This window comes from Heteronotia binoei, chromosome 11 (genome assembly GCF_032191835.1).
Source record: "Heteronotia binoei isolate CCM8104 ecotype False Entrance Well chromosome 11, APGP_CSIRO_Hbin_v1, whole genome shotgun sequence".
Taxonomy (NCBI): domain Eukaryota; kingdom Metazoa; phylum Chordata; class Lepidosauria; order Squamata; family Gekkonidae; genus Heteronotia; species Heteronotia binoei.
Window position 1 is genome coordinate 72,823,157 of NC_083233.1, and position 19,953 is coordinate 72,843,109.

The 19,953-nt window shown below is 48.1% G+C and overlaps 1 protein-coding gene across 1 annotated transcript in view; it reads right to left on the reverse strand.

Moving 5' to 3' along the window:
• TMEM132C (transmembrane protein 132C) overlaps window positions 1-19,953 on the reverse strand; it is a 393,879-nt gene that overhangs the window by 82,464 nt on the left and 291,462 nt on the right. The window contains exon 4 of the mRNA XM_060249642.1: window positions 17,878-18,067. Coding sequence (XP_060105625.1) covers window positions 17,878-18,067 — 190 coding nt within the window. The remainder of the gene's footprint in view (window positions 1-17,877; window positions 18,068-19,953) is intronic.

Consider the following 19,953-nt stretch of genomic DNA (forward strand, 5'->3'; position numbering starts at 1 on the left):
ACAGCGTGGTTTGCCATTGCCTTCCCCAGTCATCTACACTTTCCCCCCAGCAAGCTGGATGCTCATTTTACCAACCTTGGAAGGATGGAAGGCTGAGTCAACCTTGAGCTGGCTACCTGAATCCAGCTTCCGCCGGGATCGAACTCAGGTCATGAGTAGAGTTTGACTGCAGTACTGCAGCTTTACCACTCTGCGCCATGGGGCCCTATACCTATGGGGCCCTTACAATCTCCTTTATCTCCTCCTCCCACAGCAGACACCCTGTGAGGTAAGTGAAACTGAGAGAGCTCACCCAGAAGCTGCCCTTTCAAGTACAGCTCTGCGAGAGCTATGGCTGACCCAAGGCCATTCCAGCAGCTGCAAGTAGAGGAGTGGGGAATGAAACCTGGCTCTCCCAGATGAGAGTCCACACACTTAACCACTACACCAAACAGCTACAAACCATGAGTTGACGTCACATCACGACATTTTCTTGGCAGACATTTAACGGGGTGCTTTGCCATTGCCTTCCCCAATCAGCTAGGTACTCAGAAAGGTACACTTGTACAAATAGTCAGAAAGGGCCCGTGATGAGTCCCTGATTGGTTTACCTTGGGCTCAGGGGACTCAAGCAGCTAGCAGAGTATGTCCCCCACCAAAGCATCAGCCTGCACATTCAGATCAATTCCAGAGCCGACTTGGACAGCTCCACAGATTGGGAACACAGACACATCTACCCGTTCGGTAGCAGGTCGTTTTGCCAGCAACAGCCCAGCCTAGCAGTTCTCTCCTCCCTGCTCACATTCCCCCCCCCCCCACTCCCCCAGCCCTTCCCGAAGCAGAACGGCTGAACAGCAAAGTCAATCTCCCTAATGACACGTGCAACAAACATCCCCGGTGATGAGAATTTGTCAGCGATAATGAATTGTAAACCAGAACGCCGCGCAAGGCAAACATGTGTCAGATGACAGAGTGAAGGTGCAGTGCCTGCTGGGGTGTACGTGTGTGTGTGTGTGTGTATACGCATCTGCATCCATGCGCAGAAGCCGGTGCTTATTTATTTATCTAAATCCTTGGAGGGGAGCTCGACATGATTCCGGGGCCCCATAAAAGTCCCAGCGAATTGATCGCCCTGCTTTCCCCCATTCATTCCTTTCTGTTATGATGAAGCATTTTCCTTGTTAGCTAGTTGGGGGGAGGGATTGCATTTTTATTTTTTTTTTCTTTGGGGGCTGTCATTCCTCGAGCCCCCTTCAGACCTCGTTAATTACAGCTTGGCAGAAACAAGAAGGGTTTTCTCTTACGGCTCGGTGCTGGAGCGTTACCAGAACTGTCACGGAAGGACGTTGAAGGCATTTGAAAACAGATTTTGAAAAAAAAAAACAAAAAAACACAAAGTTTTTCAGATTTCTGTCCCTTAAAAAAAAAAAAATGGCAGCACAACATCATAAGGCAGAAGCCAAGAAGAGTATTGTGACAGCCCCCGAATGCTGAATGCTCTGCCGATCTTATGGAAAATGTCAACAAAGGACACAGATAGATTTGGGGAAGGGGAGAAGAGGGGAGAATGTAAATGTGGCTTAACTGTTTTACTTTTAATCTTTTCATCTGTTTTAACTGTTTGATTGTTTTACTGTTTATCTGTTAGATTGCCTGTTGTTAGTTTAAATTGTTTTATCACGTTGGAAACCAGTCTGAGCCCACCATGGGAAAGGGCAAACCACAAATTGACAGAAATAAATAAATGCACCCTCTTTGCGATGCTAGACTAGCCAATCAATTGAGAGCCAGTTCGGTGTAGGGGTTAAGTGTGCGGACGCTAATCTGGGAGAACCGGGTTTGATTCCCCCCCTCCTCCACTTGCACCTGCTGGAATGGCCTTGGGTCAGGCGTAGCTCTTGCAGGAGTTGTCCTTGAAAGGGCAGCTTCTGGGAGAGCCAGTTTGGTGTAGTGGTTAAGTGCGTGGATTCTTATCTGGGAGAACCAGGTTTGATACCCCACTCCTCCGCTTGCACCTGCTGGCACGGCCTTGGGTCAGCCATAGCTCTGGCAGAAGTTGTCCTTGAAACAGCAGCTGCTGTGAGAGCCCTCTCAGCCCCACCCACCTCGCAGGGTGTCTGTTGTGGAGGGAGAAGATATAGGAGATTGTAAGCCGCTCTGAGTCTCTGATTCAGGGAGAAGGGCGGGGTATAAATCTGCAATTCTTCTCTCTCAGCCCCACCCACCTCACAGAGTGTCTGTTGTGGGGGAGGAAGTTAAAGGAGATTGTAAGCTGCTCTGAGATTCAGCTTGAAGGGCGGGGTATAGATCCAATATCTTCTTCTTCTTCTTCGGTTGACTTTATTCCAAATTGAGCCTTGTTCCTCTGGCTGAGCTGAGGGACTCCCTGCCCACTGAGCTGCCAGCCTCCAGGTGAGGCCTGGAAATCTCCTGGTATCCCAACTGATCTCTAGGCTGCAGAGATGACCCTCCCTCACAAGAAAATGGCAGCTTAGGGGAATTATTCTATGGCATTATACCTCACTAAGGCCCCTCCCCAACCTGTACCCTTCCCGGGCTCTCTGGAAATTTCCCCAAGCCTCTGGAAATTTCCCAGCACAGACCTGGCAATTCTACCTGCCCTGCCATGAGAAGAAAGCCCCTCTCTTGTTAAGATAATATTTATTTTATGGTTGGTGGGTTGGACAGATGATGGCCAGGGAAGTGGGACATCTATGAGAAGGCCAGGCCAGAATGTGGACATGCAGAAAGTTAGAACAGGGATCCTTAATCTTTTTGAGCCTGTGGGCAAATTTGGAATTCTGACAAGGCATAGTGGGCACAGCAAACAAAATGGCTGGCACAAATGGTTGCCACAGGGGGTGGAGCCAGCCACAAAACGAATGCCACAGCTTGACTTCAGTAATCCAGTGTAGAGCCATGTGATGTGGTGGCAGCTGCTGCCAATGCATCATTTTTTAAAAAGTCTGCACAGCCAATCAAATCTTCAGTGGCCAATCAGAAGCCCTGCCTGGCCCCACCCGCTTTCTAAAAATGCTTGGTGGGTGCCAGAAAAGGTGTCAATGGGCCCCATGGCACCCTCGGGCACCATGTTGGGGAGCCCAGTTTTTGAACTATTTTGAATGCTCTTGATAAGAACATAAGAGAAGCCATGTTGGATCAGGCCAATGGCCCATCCAGTCCAACACTCTGTGTCACATAAAAGAAGCCATGATGGATCAGGCCAATGGCCCATCCAGTCCAAACCCCAAGTGCCATCAGGAAATCCATCAGTGGGGCCAGAACTCCAGAAGCCCTCCCACTGTTGCCCCTCCCAAGCACCAAGAATACAGAACATCACTTGCTCCAGACAGAGAGTTCCATCTATAAGAACATAAGAGAAGCCATGTTGGATCAGGCAAATGGCCCATCCAGTCCAACACTCTGTGTCACATAAGAACATAAGAGAAGCCATGTTGGGTCAGGCCAATGGCCCATCCAGTCCAACACTCTGTGTCACATAAGAACATAAGAGAAACCATGATGGATCAGGCCAATGGCCCATCCAGTCCAAACCCCAAGTGCCATCAGGAAATCCATCAGTGGGGCCAGAACTCCAGAAGCCCTCCCATTGTTGCCCCTCCCAAGCACCAAGAATACAGAACATCACTTGCCCCAGACAGAAAGTTCCATCTATAAGAACATAAGAGAAGCCATGTTGGATCAGGCCAATGGCCCATCCAGTCCAACACTCTGTGTCACATAAGAACATAAGAGAAGCCATGTTGGGTCAGGCCAATGGCCCATCCAGTCCAACACTCTGTGTCACATAAGAACATAAGAGAAGCCATATTGGGTCAGGCCAATGGCCCATCCAGTCCAACACTCTGTGTCACATAAGAGCATAAGAGAAGCCATGTTGGGTCAGGCCAATGGCCCATCCAGTCCAACACTCTGTGTCACATAAGAACATAAGAGAAACCATGATGGATCAGGCCAATGGCCCATCCAGTCCAAACCCCAAGTGCCATCAGGAAATCCATCAGTGGGGCCAGAACTCCAGAAGCCCTCCCACTGTTGCCCCTCCCAAGCACCAAGAATACAGAACATCACTTGCCCCAGACAGAGAGTTCCATCTATAAGAACATAAGAGAAGCCATGTTGGATCAGGCCAGTGGCCCATCCAGTCCAAAACTCTGTGTCACATAAGAGAAGCCATGTTGGATCAGGCCAATGGCCCATCCAGTCCAACACTCTGTGTCGCATAAGAACATAAGAGAAGCCATGTTGGATCAGGCCAGTGGCCCATCCAGTCCAACACTCTGTCTCACAGTGGCCAAAAAACCCAGGTGATCTCAGGAGGTTCACCGGTGGCGCCAGGACCCTAGAAGCCCTCCCACTGCTGCCCTTCTAAACACCAAGAATAAAGAGCATCACGTGCTCCAGAAAACCCTAAAAAAGAGGGGAGGTTATTTTTTGACATTTTGTTTTCTCTCCCTCTCTTTTTTTGGTTTGCCATCAAATTGCAAGGTGAAAAAAACCCACTTTTTCTCTGGCTGGCAGCTTAGCCCAAGTCCCCAGGCGTTCCACACAGGAACTTTGAAATGTTTCGCCATGGGCGTTGCCAGTTGAAGCCCGCTGTGCATTTGGAAGTGCTGTCACGCTGTGATTGTCAGCACCCAGTAATCGCCCACTGGAGAAAACGGAAAACTTCAGCAAATGAAATGGAAAGGAAGGCAAAGGAGGCATTCGTTTTCATCGGGGCGCTCCGAGCCGCAACGGCTCTCCCTTCTCCCCCGCCCGGCTGTATCAATGCTGATCGTCCAATGGCAGGATTTGTTACCTCCCCAAACAATAATAAATGCGCTTACATTGCAATTTATTACTCTTGTAAGCCTTCTGAAATCCTCTATTAGTAAAAAACGGCTACATGGCAGTTTGTAATAGCTGACATCCATTGAATACTGAATTGTCGGCTTTGGCGTGTCTGGATAAATTGGCTCTTGTCTTCCTGGAGGATTGCAATAGCTCAGTAGGGTTGCCAGGCCCCCTGTCCCATTTGGCGGGGGGATTTGGGGGTGGGCAGGCCAATGCAATGGCGTCATCCGGAAGTGATGTCATCATGTCAGAGATATCTCACAGGTAGTTAGATAAAACTCTATGGCAGGGGTGTCAAACATGCGACCCAGGGGCCAAATGAGGCCCCCGGAGTGCTCCTATCAGGCCCCCCCAAGCAACTGGCTGTCATCTGCTTCCTTCTCCCTTTCTCTTGTTTCCTTCTGCATCACAGCTTGTTTGGCAAGGCTTGCTCAGTCGCACAGGAGCTACAGAGCAAAGCCACTATTTTCTCCATTGACTGAGGCTGCTCCCTTGGGGAGGAAGGGGAGGGGGAGGCAGAGCTTGTTTTTCCAGGCTCTCTCAATCGCACAGCAGAGCTACTGAGCCAAGCCTCTCTTCCTTCTATTGGCTGAGGCTTCCCTCGCAGTCCCCTGGGGAAGGAAGGAAAGAGCCAGAGCTTCCTTTACCCAGTTCCCTGGGTCCCATGGGAGAAATACAAAGAAAGCACCTTTAAGACCAATGAATGCTAACATTTTAAGCATGTTTTAAGTTTTTTAATATATATATATATATATATTTGTGTTTGTCTGTGTCCTTTATAAAGTTTATATCTCTGCTACCTAATTTTAAATAGGAATACACATTGGCCAACCTGGCCCAGCCCAACCTGACATGGCCCGGCCCAACAAGGTCCCATTTACGTCAAATCTGGCCCTCATAACAAATGAGTTCGACATCCCTGCTCTATGGATTTCTTCACCCGCAAAACCGTAGAGTTTGCTGAAAGATTAGAGCGTGCTGATACGACATCCCTGTTTAGGGGAGGGGTTTCCTCCACCAGCCAGCTGGTCCATGGTGGAGGGAAGGAAAGGAAAGGTCCCCTGTGCAAGCACCAGTCATTTCCGACTCTGGGGTAATGTTGCTTTCACAACGTTTTCACGGCAGACTTTTTACGGGGTGGTTTGCCATTGCCTTCCCCAGTCATCTACGCTTCTCCCCCAGCAAGCTGGGGACTCATTTTACCGACCTCGGAAGGATGGAAGGCTGAGTCAACCTCGAGCCGGCTACCTGAATCCAGCTTCCACCAGGGATCAAACTCAGGTCATGAGCAGAGCTTAGGACTGCAGTACTGCAGCTATAACACTCTGCGCCATGGGGCTCTCTCCACGGGGGAGAGGAGCTTCCAAAATCAGTGCATCCCCCACGGAGACATGGAGGCTGGCAACCCTATAGCACGGAGATGTGTGGTTCGTTGGTAGGAACATAACTATTTGTTTTAGGCAAACCTGTGTTGCCCCCCCCCCCATTGGATGCCTATGAGGCAGGGTTGCCAACCTCCAGCTGCAGCCTGGCGATCTCCCACTGTTACAACTGATCTCCAGGCAAGAGAGATCAGTTCCCCTGGAGAAAACAGCTGCTCTGGAGGATGAAATCTAGGGCAGGGCTGGCCAAACTGCAGCTCGGGAGCCACAAGTGGCTCTTTCACACACCTTTTGTGGCTCTCGAAGCCCTCACTGCTCTATCATCTGACTCGGATAAGGCATTTCTTCTTTTAAAATCACAGCTTGGAGAATATGTTTAAAGTTAAAGTTGCTTTCTTTCCACCTCCACCTCCCTCTCTCCTTCCTTCCTTCCTGTCTTGTGACTCTCAAACATCTGATGTTCACGTCTTGGTGCTCTCCAACAGCTGACATTTATTCTGGGTGGCTCTTACGTTAAGATGGGAGCACATTCAGCCGGGGCTTCGGGGACTGCACTGGCTGCCAATAATATACTGAGTTTGGTACAAGGTGCTGGTTATTACGTTTAAAGCCCTATATGGCCGAGGATCTGCCTACCTTAGGGACCGTCTCTCCCCATATGTTCCCCAGAGAGTACTGAGATCAGGTTCTCAAATCTCCTTACAATCCCCGGGCCAAAGGAGGCCCGTTTGAAGTCAACTAGGGACAGGGCTTTTTCGATCACAGCCCCTTGCTGGTGGAACCAGCTGCCGGAAGAGGTGAGGGCCCTGCGGAACCTTGGGCAGTTCCGCAGGGCCTGTAAGACAGTCCTCTTCCGGTTGGCATACAACTGACCGGCATCTGAATATTTTAAGGAAGACTGTGGGATAGCACACTGATGAACTGCGTTTATTTTATTGTGTAAATTATTAATGTATTTTAATTCTTAATTTTATTGTTAAAATTTTTACATTGTGAGCCGCCCTGAGCCCGCTTCGGTGGGGTAGGGCAGAATATAAATCGAAATAAATAAATAAATAAATAAATAAATATGTTAAGCAACTTTGGCCACCCCGGATCTAGGGTATTGCACCCTACTGACCCGAACATCTTATAGAGAGAGTTTGAAGGCCTATGAGATGGCAATCAAATCCGCAAAGAAAGCATTCTTTGCGGCTAAGATTGCGTCCGCAACTTCGCGCCCGGCACAACTGTTCGACATAATTAGAGGACTTACTACACTGCCGCAAGGCAGACCAAATTCTATTGAATTGGAAATAGGCTGTGAGGCTTTTGCAAAAATGTTTGCGGATAAAATCGCGTCACTCCGCCCCGACCCCCCTGCCAGTTTTGAGACAGTTAGCGAAACCGAGGCCCCGAGCCTGTCTTCGGATTATACTCTGGATGGCTTTAGCCCCCTCAGCCTGGAGGAAGTTGACAGGATTCTCTTATCGGCTCGCCCAACAACTTGGACCCATGCCCTTCCTGGCTTATTAAATTCTGCCAGGTCCCTGCCCTCCCCAGACTCCATCTCCAAATCTCCAGGTGTTGCCCAACCTGGATTGACAACCCAATCACCCACCAGTGGCCAAGGGAGAGCTGTCATCCTAGAATATATGCATCTAACTGTTTGCTGGGAGGGGGGGAATTGGTGGCAGTAGAACACTCTTTAACAATGGGCACAGCATTTTTGGGGCCCTGGGCAGTATGCAAAACGTGATGCAGAAAGGAAGGGTAAGCTAGCAAATCATTCTCGTTGCCATAGTCTGCTCACCCACTCTTTCCCTCTTATTGACAGCTGGAGCTCCTAGCACAGGGGTGCCAATCTCATTTGTCACGGGGGGCCGAATCTGGCATAAATAAGACCTTCTTGGGCTGGGCAAAGGCTCTTTTTTGTGTCAACCAACACAGTAGGAAGCAACCTCATAGATGTCGCATCTGATTGCTTCCATCGGTCATTTTAGCACCAATGAGTGCTCGGTCGCAATATCACATCCTCATCCTTACATCCTTGCCAATCCGGTTAGCACAAACCAAAGCAGCAGAGGATGACGGCCAGTGGACAAATTCGAGAGCCACACTAATTGTACAGGAGCAGTAAAGTTCCCACTTGCTTCTTTTGCCATTTCCATCTCACAGTATAAACATTGTGGGGTCCTTGTCAATCCTCCGTCAGGCTCTGCTTGTCCGAATCCTTTACCAAATGCAATTCTCTCTCCTGCACAGCCCATTGCGGAGAAGATCATTAAGAAGGCGGAACGGATTTGCATCGTACTTCCTAGGCCAAACATTTTGGACCAATTCCCATGGGCAAGAGAGAGGCCAATTAGGATAATTTTGCTACATTTTGCCCTTCCTCCAACAGGATCACTGTAGGGTTTGAAGGAGTAAACCTAAGGCAAGTCGACTCAGAATAAAGTCTCGTGTTATTCCTTGGGGCTTCCTCCCTGGGAATTTTTAAATTTTATTTTGATTTATATCCCGCCCTTCCCGCCGAAGCAGGAAAGGGCCTCTCGGATTGCAGCCTTACACCTAGGCTTCCCAATCCCCAGGTCCCAGTGGGGGATCCCCCAGTTTTACAGGCTTCCCCCCTCCCCCAGGCAGCTGGCCGGCGGGGGAAGCCCCGCCCCCACAGTCATTATGCACCTCCATGAACGGTTCCCATAGGGAATGATGGGGAATTGATCTGTGGGTATTGGGGGCTCTGGGGGGGGGCTGTTTTTTGAAGTAGAGGCACCAAATCTTCAGTATAGCATCTAGTGCCTCTCCCCAAAATACCTCCCAAGTTTCAAAAGGATTGGACCGGGGGATCCAATTTTATGAGCCCCAAAAGAAGGTGCCCCTATCCTTCATTATTTTCTATGGAAGGAAGGCATTTTAAAAGGTGTGCTGTCCCTTTAAATGTGATGGCCAGCACTCCCTTGAAGTTCAATTATGCTTTTCACAGCCTTGCTCCTGGCTCCGCCCCCAATGTCTCCTGGCTCCACCCCCAAAGTCTCCTGGCTCCACCCCCAAAGTCCCCAGATATTTCTTGAATTGGACTTGGCAACCCTACTTAAGACCAGTAACAACCCAACAAGTACGGAGTCCGGTAGCACCCTTAAGACCAGCAAGGTTTTACTCACAATGTAAATTTTGTTGGTCTTAAAGGTGATACTGGATTCCAGCTTTGTTCTGTTGCTTCAGACCAACACGGCTGCCCACCTGGATCAACCCAACAAGTATGGGTTAGGCTGAAATGCACTAGATCGGGGGTGTCAAACATACGGCCTGGGGCCGAATCAGGCCCCCTGAGGTTTCCTATTAGACCCCCGAGCAACTGGCTCTTGTCTGCTTCCTTCTCTCTTGCTTCCTTCTGCATCTCAGCTTGCTTTGCGAGGCTTGTTCAATCACACAGGAGCTACAGGGCACAGCCTCCATTTTCTCCATTGGCTTGGGCTCCTCCCCCTCCTGGTTTCCTGGAGAAGGAAGGAAAGAGCCACAGCTTCCTTTGCCCAGTTCCCTGGATCCCATGGGGGAAATGCAAAGAAAGCACCTTTAAGACCAACAAGTGCTCATGATTTAAGCATGTTTTATTTTAAGGGTTTTCTTTAAAAAAAAAAAATCTTTAGTCTTCTTTGTCTGTGTCCTTTAAAAAGTTTATATCTCTGCTACCTAATCTTAAATAGGGACACATATGACCCACCCCAACGCAGCCTGGCCCGACAAGGTCTTATTTATGTCCGATCCGGCCCTCATAACAAATGAATTCGACACTCCTGGACTAGATAGTTTGGGGTGGGTCATTCTCAGTATAGAATCATAGGGCTGGAAGGGACCTCCAGGGTCATCGAGTCCAACCCCCTGCACAATGCAGGAAACTCACAAACACCTCCCCCTAAATTCACAGGATCTTCATTGCTGTCAGACGGCCATCTAGCCTCCAAGGAAGGAGAGCCCACCACCTCCTGAGGAAGCCTGTTCCACTGAGGAAACTGCTGTAACAGTCAGGAAGTTCTTCCTCGTGTTGAGCCAGAAACTCTTTTGATTTAATTTCAACTCATTGGTTCTGGTCCTACCTTCTGGGGCCATAGAAAACAAATCCACGCCATCCTCTATAGCAGGGGTGGCCAATGGTAGCTCTCCAGATGTTTTTTTTTGAAGAAGATGATGATGATGATGATATTGGATTTATATCCCGCCCTCCACTCCGAAGAGTCTCAGAGCGGCTCACAATCTCCTTTACCTTCCTCCCCCACAACAGACACCCTGTGAGGTGGGTGGGGCTGAGAGGGCTCTCACAGCAGCTGCCGTTTCAAGGACAACCTCTTCCAGAGCTATGGCTGACCCAAGGCCATTCCAGCAGGTGCAAGTGGAGGAGTGGGGAATCAAACCCGGTGCTCCCAGATAAGAGTCTGCACACTTAACCACTACACCAAACTGGCTCTCCCATCAGCCCAAGCCAGCATGGCCAATGGTTGGGGCTGATGGGAGTTGTAGGCAAAAAACATCTGGAGAGCTACCGTTGGCCACCCCTGCTCTATAGGACAGCCCTTCAAGTACTTGTACATAGTGACTGAGTATGTTAGACTGAGAATGACCCACCCCAAACTATATGCTGAATTTCTGGGCTATGGACGTAGGGACATTGGTTTCGTCCATGAAAGCCTCATACACAAGCCAGTGTAAGATCTGTAGTTGCTGGTGATGCATACTGGAGATCTCCCTCACCTTCCTCAGGTTTGGGGAAAGGACCTACACAACGTAGAGCAGGGGTGGCCCACGGTAGCTCTCCAGATGTTTTTTGCCTACAACTCCCATCAGCCCCAGCCATTGGCCATGCTGGCTGGGGCTGATGGGAGTTGTAGGCAAAAAAACATCTGGAGAGCTACCGTGGGCCACCCCTGACCGAGAGGAATCCTGGACGTCAGCCCCCCAAGGCAAGAGAAGATCAAGGCACTATTGCTTCTCCTACCCATTCTTTTCATTCATCGTTTCCCTACTTTCTGTAACAAGAAGGACCCAGGGTAGTAGATGAGAGGGACTGTGATGGGCAATGTTCCCTCTAAGCTGCGGGGTCTTGCGAGCAAAAATTCTACTTTGTGAGCTGCTGGCAATAAAGTTGTGAGCTGCTGCATAATCACTTTGCTCTGGGCCATTTTCTTCCTGAGCGAAGACAAAAAATGCGTGAGCTGGAGGCTAAAAAACTGAGCTGGCTCACACTAACTCAGCTTAGAGGGAACACTGGTGTTGGGACAGTTCATTGCCACTCTACCTCGCACAGGGTCAGAGCGCAGGGATTTGACAACACAAGCTCAGATTTCCAAGTTCCACTCGGACCACCCTAAGCACCCCGAAATGCAAAACGAAACCTCCTCCCAATCTCATCCCAGTAATAAAACTGCAACGGAGGACTTGGTGGAGAGAAGGCAAAGCCTGTCCCCACTTTTCAAACACTGGGTCACTGAGTTTAGATTGACTTCAACAGTAACCCTGATGCTCCTTGACTTTCTCCCGGGACTAAGGAGAAGCTGTAGCCCATTGGCTAAACGCCTGTTTCAAATGCTGAAGGTCTCAGGTTCATCTTCTAGTCCAGGGGTGTTAAACTCATTAGTTATGAGGGTCCGGGTCTGGCATAAATGAGACCTTGTCGGACTGGGCAGGGCCGGGTCAGGCCGGGCCATGTGTGAACCTATTTAGGATTAGGTATCAGAGATATAAACTTAAGAACAGAAGAGAAGCCATGTTGGATCAGGCCAATGGCCCATCCAGTCCAACACTGTGTCACATAAGAACATAAGAGAAGCCATGATGGATCAGGGCAATGGCCCATCCAGTCCAACACGCTGTGTCACATAAGAACATAAGAGAAGCCATGTTGGATCAGGCCAATGGCCCATCCAGTCCAACACTCTGTGTCACATAAGAACATCAGAGAAGCCATGTTGGATCAGGCCAATGACCCATCCAGTCCAATACTCAGTGTCTCATAAGAACATAAGAGAAGCCCTGTTGGATCAGGCCAATGGCCCATCCAGTCCAACACTCTGTGTCACATAAGAACATCAGAGAAGCCATGTTGGATCAGGCCAATGGCCCATCCAGTCCAACACTCTGTGTCACATAAGAACATCAGAGAAGCCATGTTGGATCAGGCCAATGGCCCATCCAGTCCAACACTCTGTGTCACATAAGAACATAAGAGAAGCCATGTTGGATCAGGCCAATGGCCCATCCAGTCCAACACTCTGTGTCACATAAGAACATCAGAGAAGCCATGTTGGATCAGGCCAATGGCCCATCCAGTCCAACACTCTGTGTCACATAAGAACATCAGAGAAGCCATGTTGGATCAGGCCAATGGCCCATCCAGTCCAACACTCTGTGTCACATAAGAACATCAGAGAAGCCATGTTGGATCAGGCCAGTGGCCCATCCAGTCCAACACTCTGTGTCACATAAGAACATCAGAGAAGCCATGTTGGATCAGGCCAATGGCCCATCCAGTCCAACACTCTGTGTCACATAAGAACATCAGAGAAGCCATGTTGGATCAGGCCAATGGCCCATCCAGTCCAACACTCTGTGTCACATAAGAACATAAGAGAAGCCATGTTGGATCAGGACTATGGCCCATCCAGTCCAACACTCTGTGTCACATAAGAACATAAGAGAAGCCATGTTGGATCAGGCCAATGGCCCATCCAGTCCAACACTCTGTGTCACACAGTTGCCAAAAAACCCAAGTGCCATCAGGAGGTCCACCAGTGGTTTTTAAAGGACACAGACAAACACGACTAAAGACTTAAAAAAAACACACCTTAAAACATGCTTTAAAAATTAGCACCTTTTGATCTTACAGGTGCTTTTTTTATGTTTCTCCCATGGGATCCATGGAACTAGGCAAAGGAAGCTCTGGTTCTTTCCCTCCCTCCCCAGGGGACCGGGAGGGGGAGGAGGCTCAACCGATGGAGAAAATCAAGGTTTTGTTCTGTAGTTCCTGTATGATTGAGCAAGCCTTGCAAAGCAAGTTGAGATGCAGAAGGAAGCCAGAGAGAGGGAGAAGGAAGCAGACAAGAGCCAAGTGCTCGAGGGCCTGATAGGAGCCCTCTGGGGACCTGATTTGGCCCCCCCAGGCCGCATGTTTGACATCCCTGTTCTAGTCTCTTCAGTGAAGGGATCTCAAATAGCTTGGGGAAGAGAGACTCCAGATTGCTGCTGTCAGTTAGGATACACAGCGCTAGAGAGACCAAAGGTTGGGCTCCGTATTAGGCTGCTTCAAAGGTGTGTACATATTTGAGGCAAATCCATCTGTAGATATGCTTGATATTAAACGCAGGGAGGGGGGGACCCACTTTCTCCCCACGAAATTGGAAGTACTTAACTTCCCTGAACACACCGAGCTGTTTCGACTCCTTAGCAGATGGCAGCATCAAACTTTCCCTTTGACTCTCTTTCTGTGATTCGGAACAAGGGAATTGCTGGGGAATCAGCTCGGCAGGAGATTAGCGTTGAAATGAAGAAGAAATAAAAAGCAGCCCGGGAACTGCCGAGCTAGCAGAGAGAAAGCGGCGAACATTCCCTTTATCTAGCTCTATTCCTGCCAACAATGCCAATTTCGACCGCTGGCACCTTCCCCACCTGGGTTCTATTAGTGCAGCGCATTGTGACCCGTGCCAAGCTTCATCTCTAGGCATGGCAACAAAACCCCACGCTCCACACTCAGAAGGTCTTTCAAAGTGTATTTTTAGGCTGCATCTCAATACCAAGCTAAAGCCTAGCTTCGTTTATTTGGCTGCATGCTCCGGATCCCACTGACTCTAACGAGATGAAAGTTGATGGGTTTACAATTAAACACCGAGGTAGCCCAAAGCAACTTTGAGAGCCAGTTTGGTGTAGAAGAAGAATTGCAGATTTATGCCCCGCCCTTCTCCCTGAATCAGAGACTCAGAGCGGCTTACAATCTCCTATGTCTTCTCCCCCCCACAACAGACACCCAGTGAGGTGGGTGGGGCTGAGAGGGCTCTCACAGCAGCTGCTCTTTCAAGGACAAGTCCTGCGATAGCTGTGGCTAACCCAAGGCCATTCGAGCAGTGGAGGAGAGGGGAATCGAACCTGGTTCTCCCAGATCAGAGTCCGCACACTTAACCACTACACCAAACTGGCTACACCAAACTGTAGCAGTTAAGTGTGCGGACTCTTATCTGTGAGAACCGGGTTTGATTCCCCACTCCTCCACTTGCAGCTGCTGGAATGGCCTTGAGTCAGCCAGAGCTCTCTTATCTGGGAGAACCGGGTTTGATTCCCCACTCCTCCACTTGCAGCTGCTGGAATGGCCTTGAGTCAGCCAGAGCTCTCTTATCTGGGAGAACCGGGTTTGATTCCCCACTCCTCCACTTGCACCTGCTGGAATGGCCTTGAGTCAGCCATAGCTCTCTTATCTGGGAGAACCAGGTTTGATTCCCCACTCCTCCACTTGCAGCTGCTGGAATGGCCTTGGGTCAGCCATAGTTCTGGCAGAGGTTAGCCCCACCCACCTCACAGGGTGTCTGTTGTGAGGGAGGAAGATAAAGGAGATTGTGAGCTGCTCTGAGACTCTGAGATTCAGAGCGGAGGGCGAGATATAAATCCAATATCTTCTACTTCTTTAATTACTTTTAATGACGACAAAAGCCAAAAGTGCCCACAGGTTATTGTTGTTGTTTTTAGTATTGTGTGTGTGTGTGTGCACGCACCTGGAAGTCATGGTGGCCTTTGGTAACTGACCCTTACTGGGGGCCTGGAGGATATTTAGAGAGGTGGCTGAATAAAGCTTGCCACCACCTCCTGCCTGGTGGTATTCCAAAGAGGTCTTCAATCCAAGTACTTGCTAGAATCGACCCTACTTAGTTTCTGAGAGCTGACAAGATAGGGTTTGTCTGGGCTATCCAGGCCAGGGCATATGGATCCTGGTATGGAATGGCCTTGGGTTATCTATAACTCTCACAGCAGTTGTCCTTGAAAGGGCAGCTGCTGTAAAAGCTCTTTCAGCCCCACTCACCTCAAAGGTGTCTGTTGTGGTGGTGGTGGGGAGGAAGGTAAAGGAGATTGTGACTGCTCTGAGACTCTGAGATTCAGAGTATGGGGTGGGATTTAAATCCAAATCCAATATCTATTCCTGGTGGTCTCCTAGCCAAGTAGTAACTGGCGCTGACCCAGCTTAGCTTCTGAGATCTGATGACGTTGAGCGAATGTTTCATTTTGTTATTCTATCTATTTCTCTTTTTGTTACCGGTTTCGGTTCTACGCCCTTCACTGATAATTTCATACATTTATATCCATTATGTCTGCACGTTCTAAGCTATCCAGTTTTTTTTATAGATATAATGTATGTCCTTTCTATTTACGTACCATACTGTAGATCGTGTGGCTTTATTGTTGTGAAGATAATAGTAGAAAATGGGTACATTTCATGGGGGAAATTTGGTGTGAGGAATCAGAAGGTGGCGGTTAAATAACAAAGGAGAGGTTCAAGTCACACGAAGGAAACCGCTAAATCAAAGCAGGAACTCAAATGGGGGGTACTGGCTGTTTGTCTTATTGCATATACCTACCCATCTTATGGTAAACTATATGGATGTTATAATCTCTTGAGAAACAATGCCCTCTGACCAAACGACTGACCAAGAGAGAGATCATGGGGTCGTAGTAGTAACTCACTGAAAATGTCAAGACAGTGTGCATTTGCAATAAAAAAGGCCAACGCCATGCTGGGAATTATTAGGAAGGGAATTGAAAACAAATCAGCCAGTATCATAATGCCCCTGTATAAATCGATGGTGCGGTCTCATTTGGAGTACTGTGTGCAGTTCTGGTTGCCGCACCTCAAAAAGGATATTATAGCATTGGAGAAAGTCCAGAGAAGGGCAACTAGAATGATTAAAGGGCTGGAGCACTTTCCCTATGAAGAAAGTTTGAAACGCTTGGGACTCTTTAGCTTGGAGAAACGTCGACTGAGGGGTGACATGATAGAGGTTTACAAGATAATGCATGGGATGGAGAAAGTAGAGAAAGAAGTACTGATCCAACATGGCTTCTCTTATGTTCTTATGTTCTCTATTTAAACTAACAAAGCCAGAATGTTACCTAGATTTATGGCACCCGCACTTACACAGCAGTCTGCTTTTTATCACTGTCCAATGGTTTTTGCAACCCTGTTTTGTCCGAACACTACCAAACACAGATCCCTATTTGGGATTCTTTTAATCTGCTAAAAACATCCCCATGATTCCACACTGCACACTTATATTAAGAATTGCTGCTTGCCATTCCCATTTTGTCTGATGAAGTCTGCTTAAGAGCGTACGAAAGCTTACATTCTAAATAAAACTTAGTTGGTCTTAAAGGTGCACTTGTCTAATGCTTTGTTTCAAAGCAGGAAAGTAAATGCGGAAAGAGCAGGGGTGGAGAACCAATCAGCTTTGACTACAAAATCACATCGCTGAAGGAAGAGAAGGAAAGATGATGTCAGATTTCTCATCCCTGCTCTTTGGGAAGATGTAGCTGAGTGGGGAAGACAAGCCTGGCAGAGGCGGGCTGGGAGGAAAAAATGGCCCAGGAAAAGGGCCTACCCCAGACCCTGACCCTTGAGGGAAGGAGAAAGGCTGGTTACCCAGTCCTGTGCCATGCATGGCTTGGCTGGGAGTCTTCTGTGCTGAGCAGCTGGTAGAGCCATGTGACTCCTTTCCCCAAGGTATACGGAGAGGGCTACAACCCTTTGCTTGGAACCAAGGGGGTCCTCAAGGGCCATTATCTCCAGAGAGCATTTCCTGTGGTTTTAGTGGTCAAGCCACCCCTCCAGCCCTGGGATGCATGAACCCATGATGCAAGTATGAAGACATCTTTATATATTTATTAGTGGCACCACAAAACCCAGCTTGGATTTTATTTTATTTTATTTACTTTTAATTTGTATGCCGCTCACTCCGTATACAGACTCTGGGCGGCTCACAGTCATGATACAGCAGTACAATACGTTATGATTATAAAATTAAAACACATATAAAACATTTTATAAGTTAGAGCTTAAAAATGGTGGTATACTTGTAGAACACATCCCTGATAAAGCTAAGGATACTATTACTGAATCTAATTTCTTCCCTCTGCTACTGTGAATATTGATGAAATAAGAGGCCTACTGTTTGGATGAAAGAGGCTTGTTTTCTTAAGGTTTTTTTTTTTAGTTTCTTGTTTTCATAATATGTAAAAAAATAAATAATTGACATTATTTTAAGAAAGTCAGAGAGAGAGAGACAGACAGAAAGAAAGACACATAGAAAGAAAGACAGCAAGACAGCAAGAAAGAGAGAGAGAGAGAGAAAGAAAGAGAGAGAGAAAGAAAGAAAGAAAGAAAGAAAGAAAGAAAGAAAGAAAGAAAGAAAGAAAGAAAGAGAAAGAAAGAAAGAAAGAAAGAAAGAAAGAAAGAAAGAAAGAGAGAGGTTTGGAATCCTTTATTCAACTTGCAACCCTAAATTTTATACTCAGTAAAATAATCTATAAAGCACAATGGCTTGTTGGACCGGTTGGTCCTCATAAAGTTAGGTTTTGGATTGCAATTTCCATACAACAAGAACCATGACATGGACAAACATCAACAAAAACTGAGCATCATGAGCTCTCTTACCATTGCCAGAGGAACGATCCCCACAAGATCCTTTTGGCAAATGAAGATTTCAGAGAGGGCTGTGTCTGTTGTCCTCTTTCGGGGATATTCCACCTGCCAGGTGATCGGCTGGGTCCCCGAAAGGCTGCTGAAGCTGGCTATTTCAAAGTTCAACTGCACCACCTCACTGAATAGGTTGTTGTTATTATTTCTGGAAAGGAGGAAGGGTAGGTGGGAAAAAGGGGAAAAAAGCATTAGATCGAATAGAGTGGAAACCAATGCATGCTGGTGATAGGGAACATAAGAGAAGCCATGTTGGATCAGGCCAATGGCCCACCCAGTCCAACACTCTGTGTCATACAGTGGCCAAAAAACCTAAATGCCATCAGGAGGTCCACCAATGGGGCCAGGACACTAGAAGCCCTCCCACTGTGCCTCACCTCCAAGCACCAAGAATACAGAGCTTTGCTCCATATGCTTATCCAATCCCCTCTTGAAGCTGTCTATGCTTGTAGCCGTCACCACCTCCTGTGGCAGTGAATTCCACGTGTTAATCACCCTTTGGGTGGAGAAGGACTTCCTTTTAACCGTTCTAACCCGACTGCTCAGCAATTTCATTGAATGTCCACAATGTGCGCAAGGGAAAACATTTCTCAGTTGAGTTGTTGAATGGACATGTTATCCTCCCCAGGTCAGGCCAGTAGTAATGTTTAAAATAACGCAGTGGGGGAGAAGGAAGTGGGCACCGGGACATATATAGGCAAAGGCCATGACACCCATGGGCGCAATGTTATTATTTTTTAATTTATTAAAATATTACTGCCTTTCCAATTGACTCAAAATGGTTGACAATAATAGTCAAAACAGTACAAGTTAAAACCAAAATAAAACAAGAATCCTCAAATTCCTCCCCCCCCCCCAAAAAAAAAGTTTTGTGCTATTCATAGCTATCCTTAACAGGATGACCCAAGTTAACTACATCTACCAGATCGCAGAAGCTGAGCAGAGTTGGCCCTAGGAAGTACTGGGATGGGAATCAACAAGAAAACCCAGAGCTACTACACAGAAACAGGGAATAAGAACATAAGAGAAACCATGTTGGATCAGGCCAATGGCCCATCCAGTCCAACACTCTGTACACACAGAGGCCAAAAAACCCCAGGTTCCATCAAGAGGTCCACTAATGCGGCCAGGACACTAGAAGCCCTCCTACTGTTGCACCAAGCACCAAGAATCCAGAGTATCACATGCCCCAGACAGAGTTTTCCATCAATACCTTGTGGCTAATAGACCTCTCTTCCATATGTTTATCCAATCCCCTCTGCACAAAATACAAAATGCAACATAAGAGAAGCCATGTTGGATCAGGACAATGGCCCATCCAGTCCAACACTCTGTGGCACATAAGAACATAAGAGAAGCCATGTTGGATCAGGCCAGTGGCCCATCCAGTCCAACACTCTGTGTCACATAAGAACATAAGAGAAGCCATGTTGGATCAGGCCAATGGCCCATCCAGTCCAACACTCTGTGTCACATAAGAACATAAGAGAAGCCATGTTGGATCAGGCCAATGGCCCATCCAGCCCAACACTCTGTGTCACATAAGAACATAAGAGAAGCCATGTTGGGTCAGGCCAGTGGCCCATCCAGCCCAACACTCTGTGTCACATAAGAGAAGCCATGTTGGGTCAGGCCAGTGGCCCATCCAGCCCAACACTCTGTGTCACACAGTGGCCAAAAACCCCCCAAGTGCCATCAGGAGGTCGATCAGCAGGGCCAGGACACTAGAAGCCCTCCCACTGTGCCCCCCCCCCCCCAAGCACCAAGAGTACAGAGCATCACTGCCCCAGACAGAGAGTTCCAACAATATACTGTGGCTAATAGCCACTGATGGACCTCTGCTCCATATGTTTATCCAATCCCCTCTTGAAGCTTGCAATGGCAAGCATCCTCTCCTCATCTCTTGTCTTCAATGCCCTACAGGGGCACTGTAAGTTGTCTGCTACTTGACAGCATTTTTGACCATCATTCATAGCCAATCAGATGCCCTGGCCAACCAACAAGCTTTGCAGAGCTTTCTAGAGACCTCCAGAC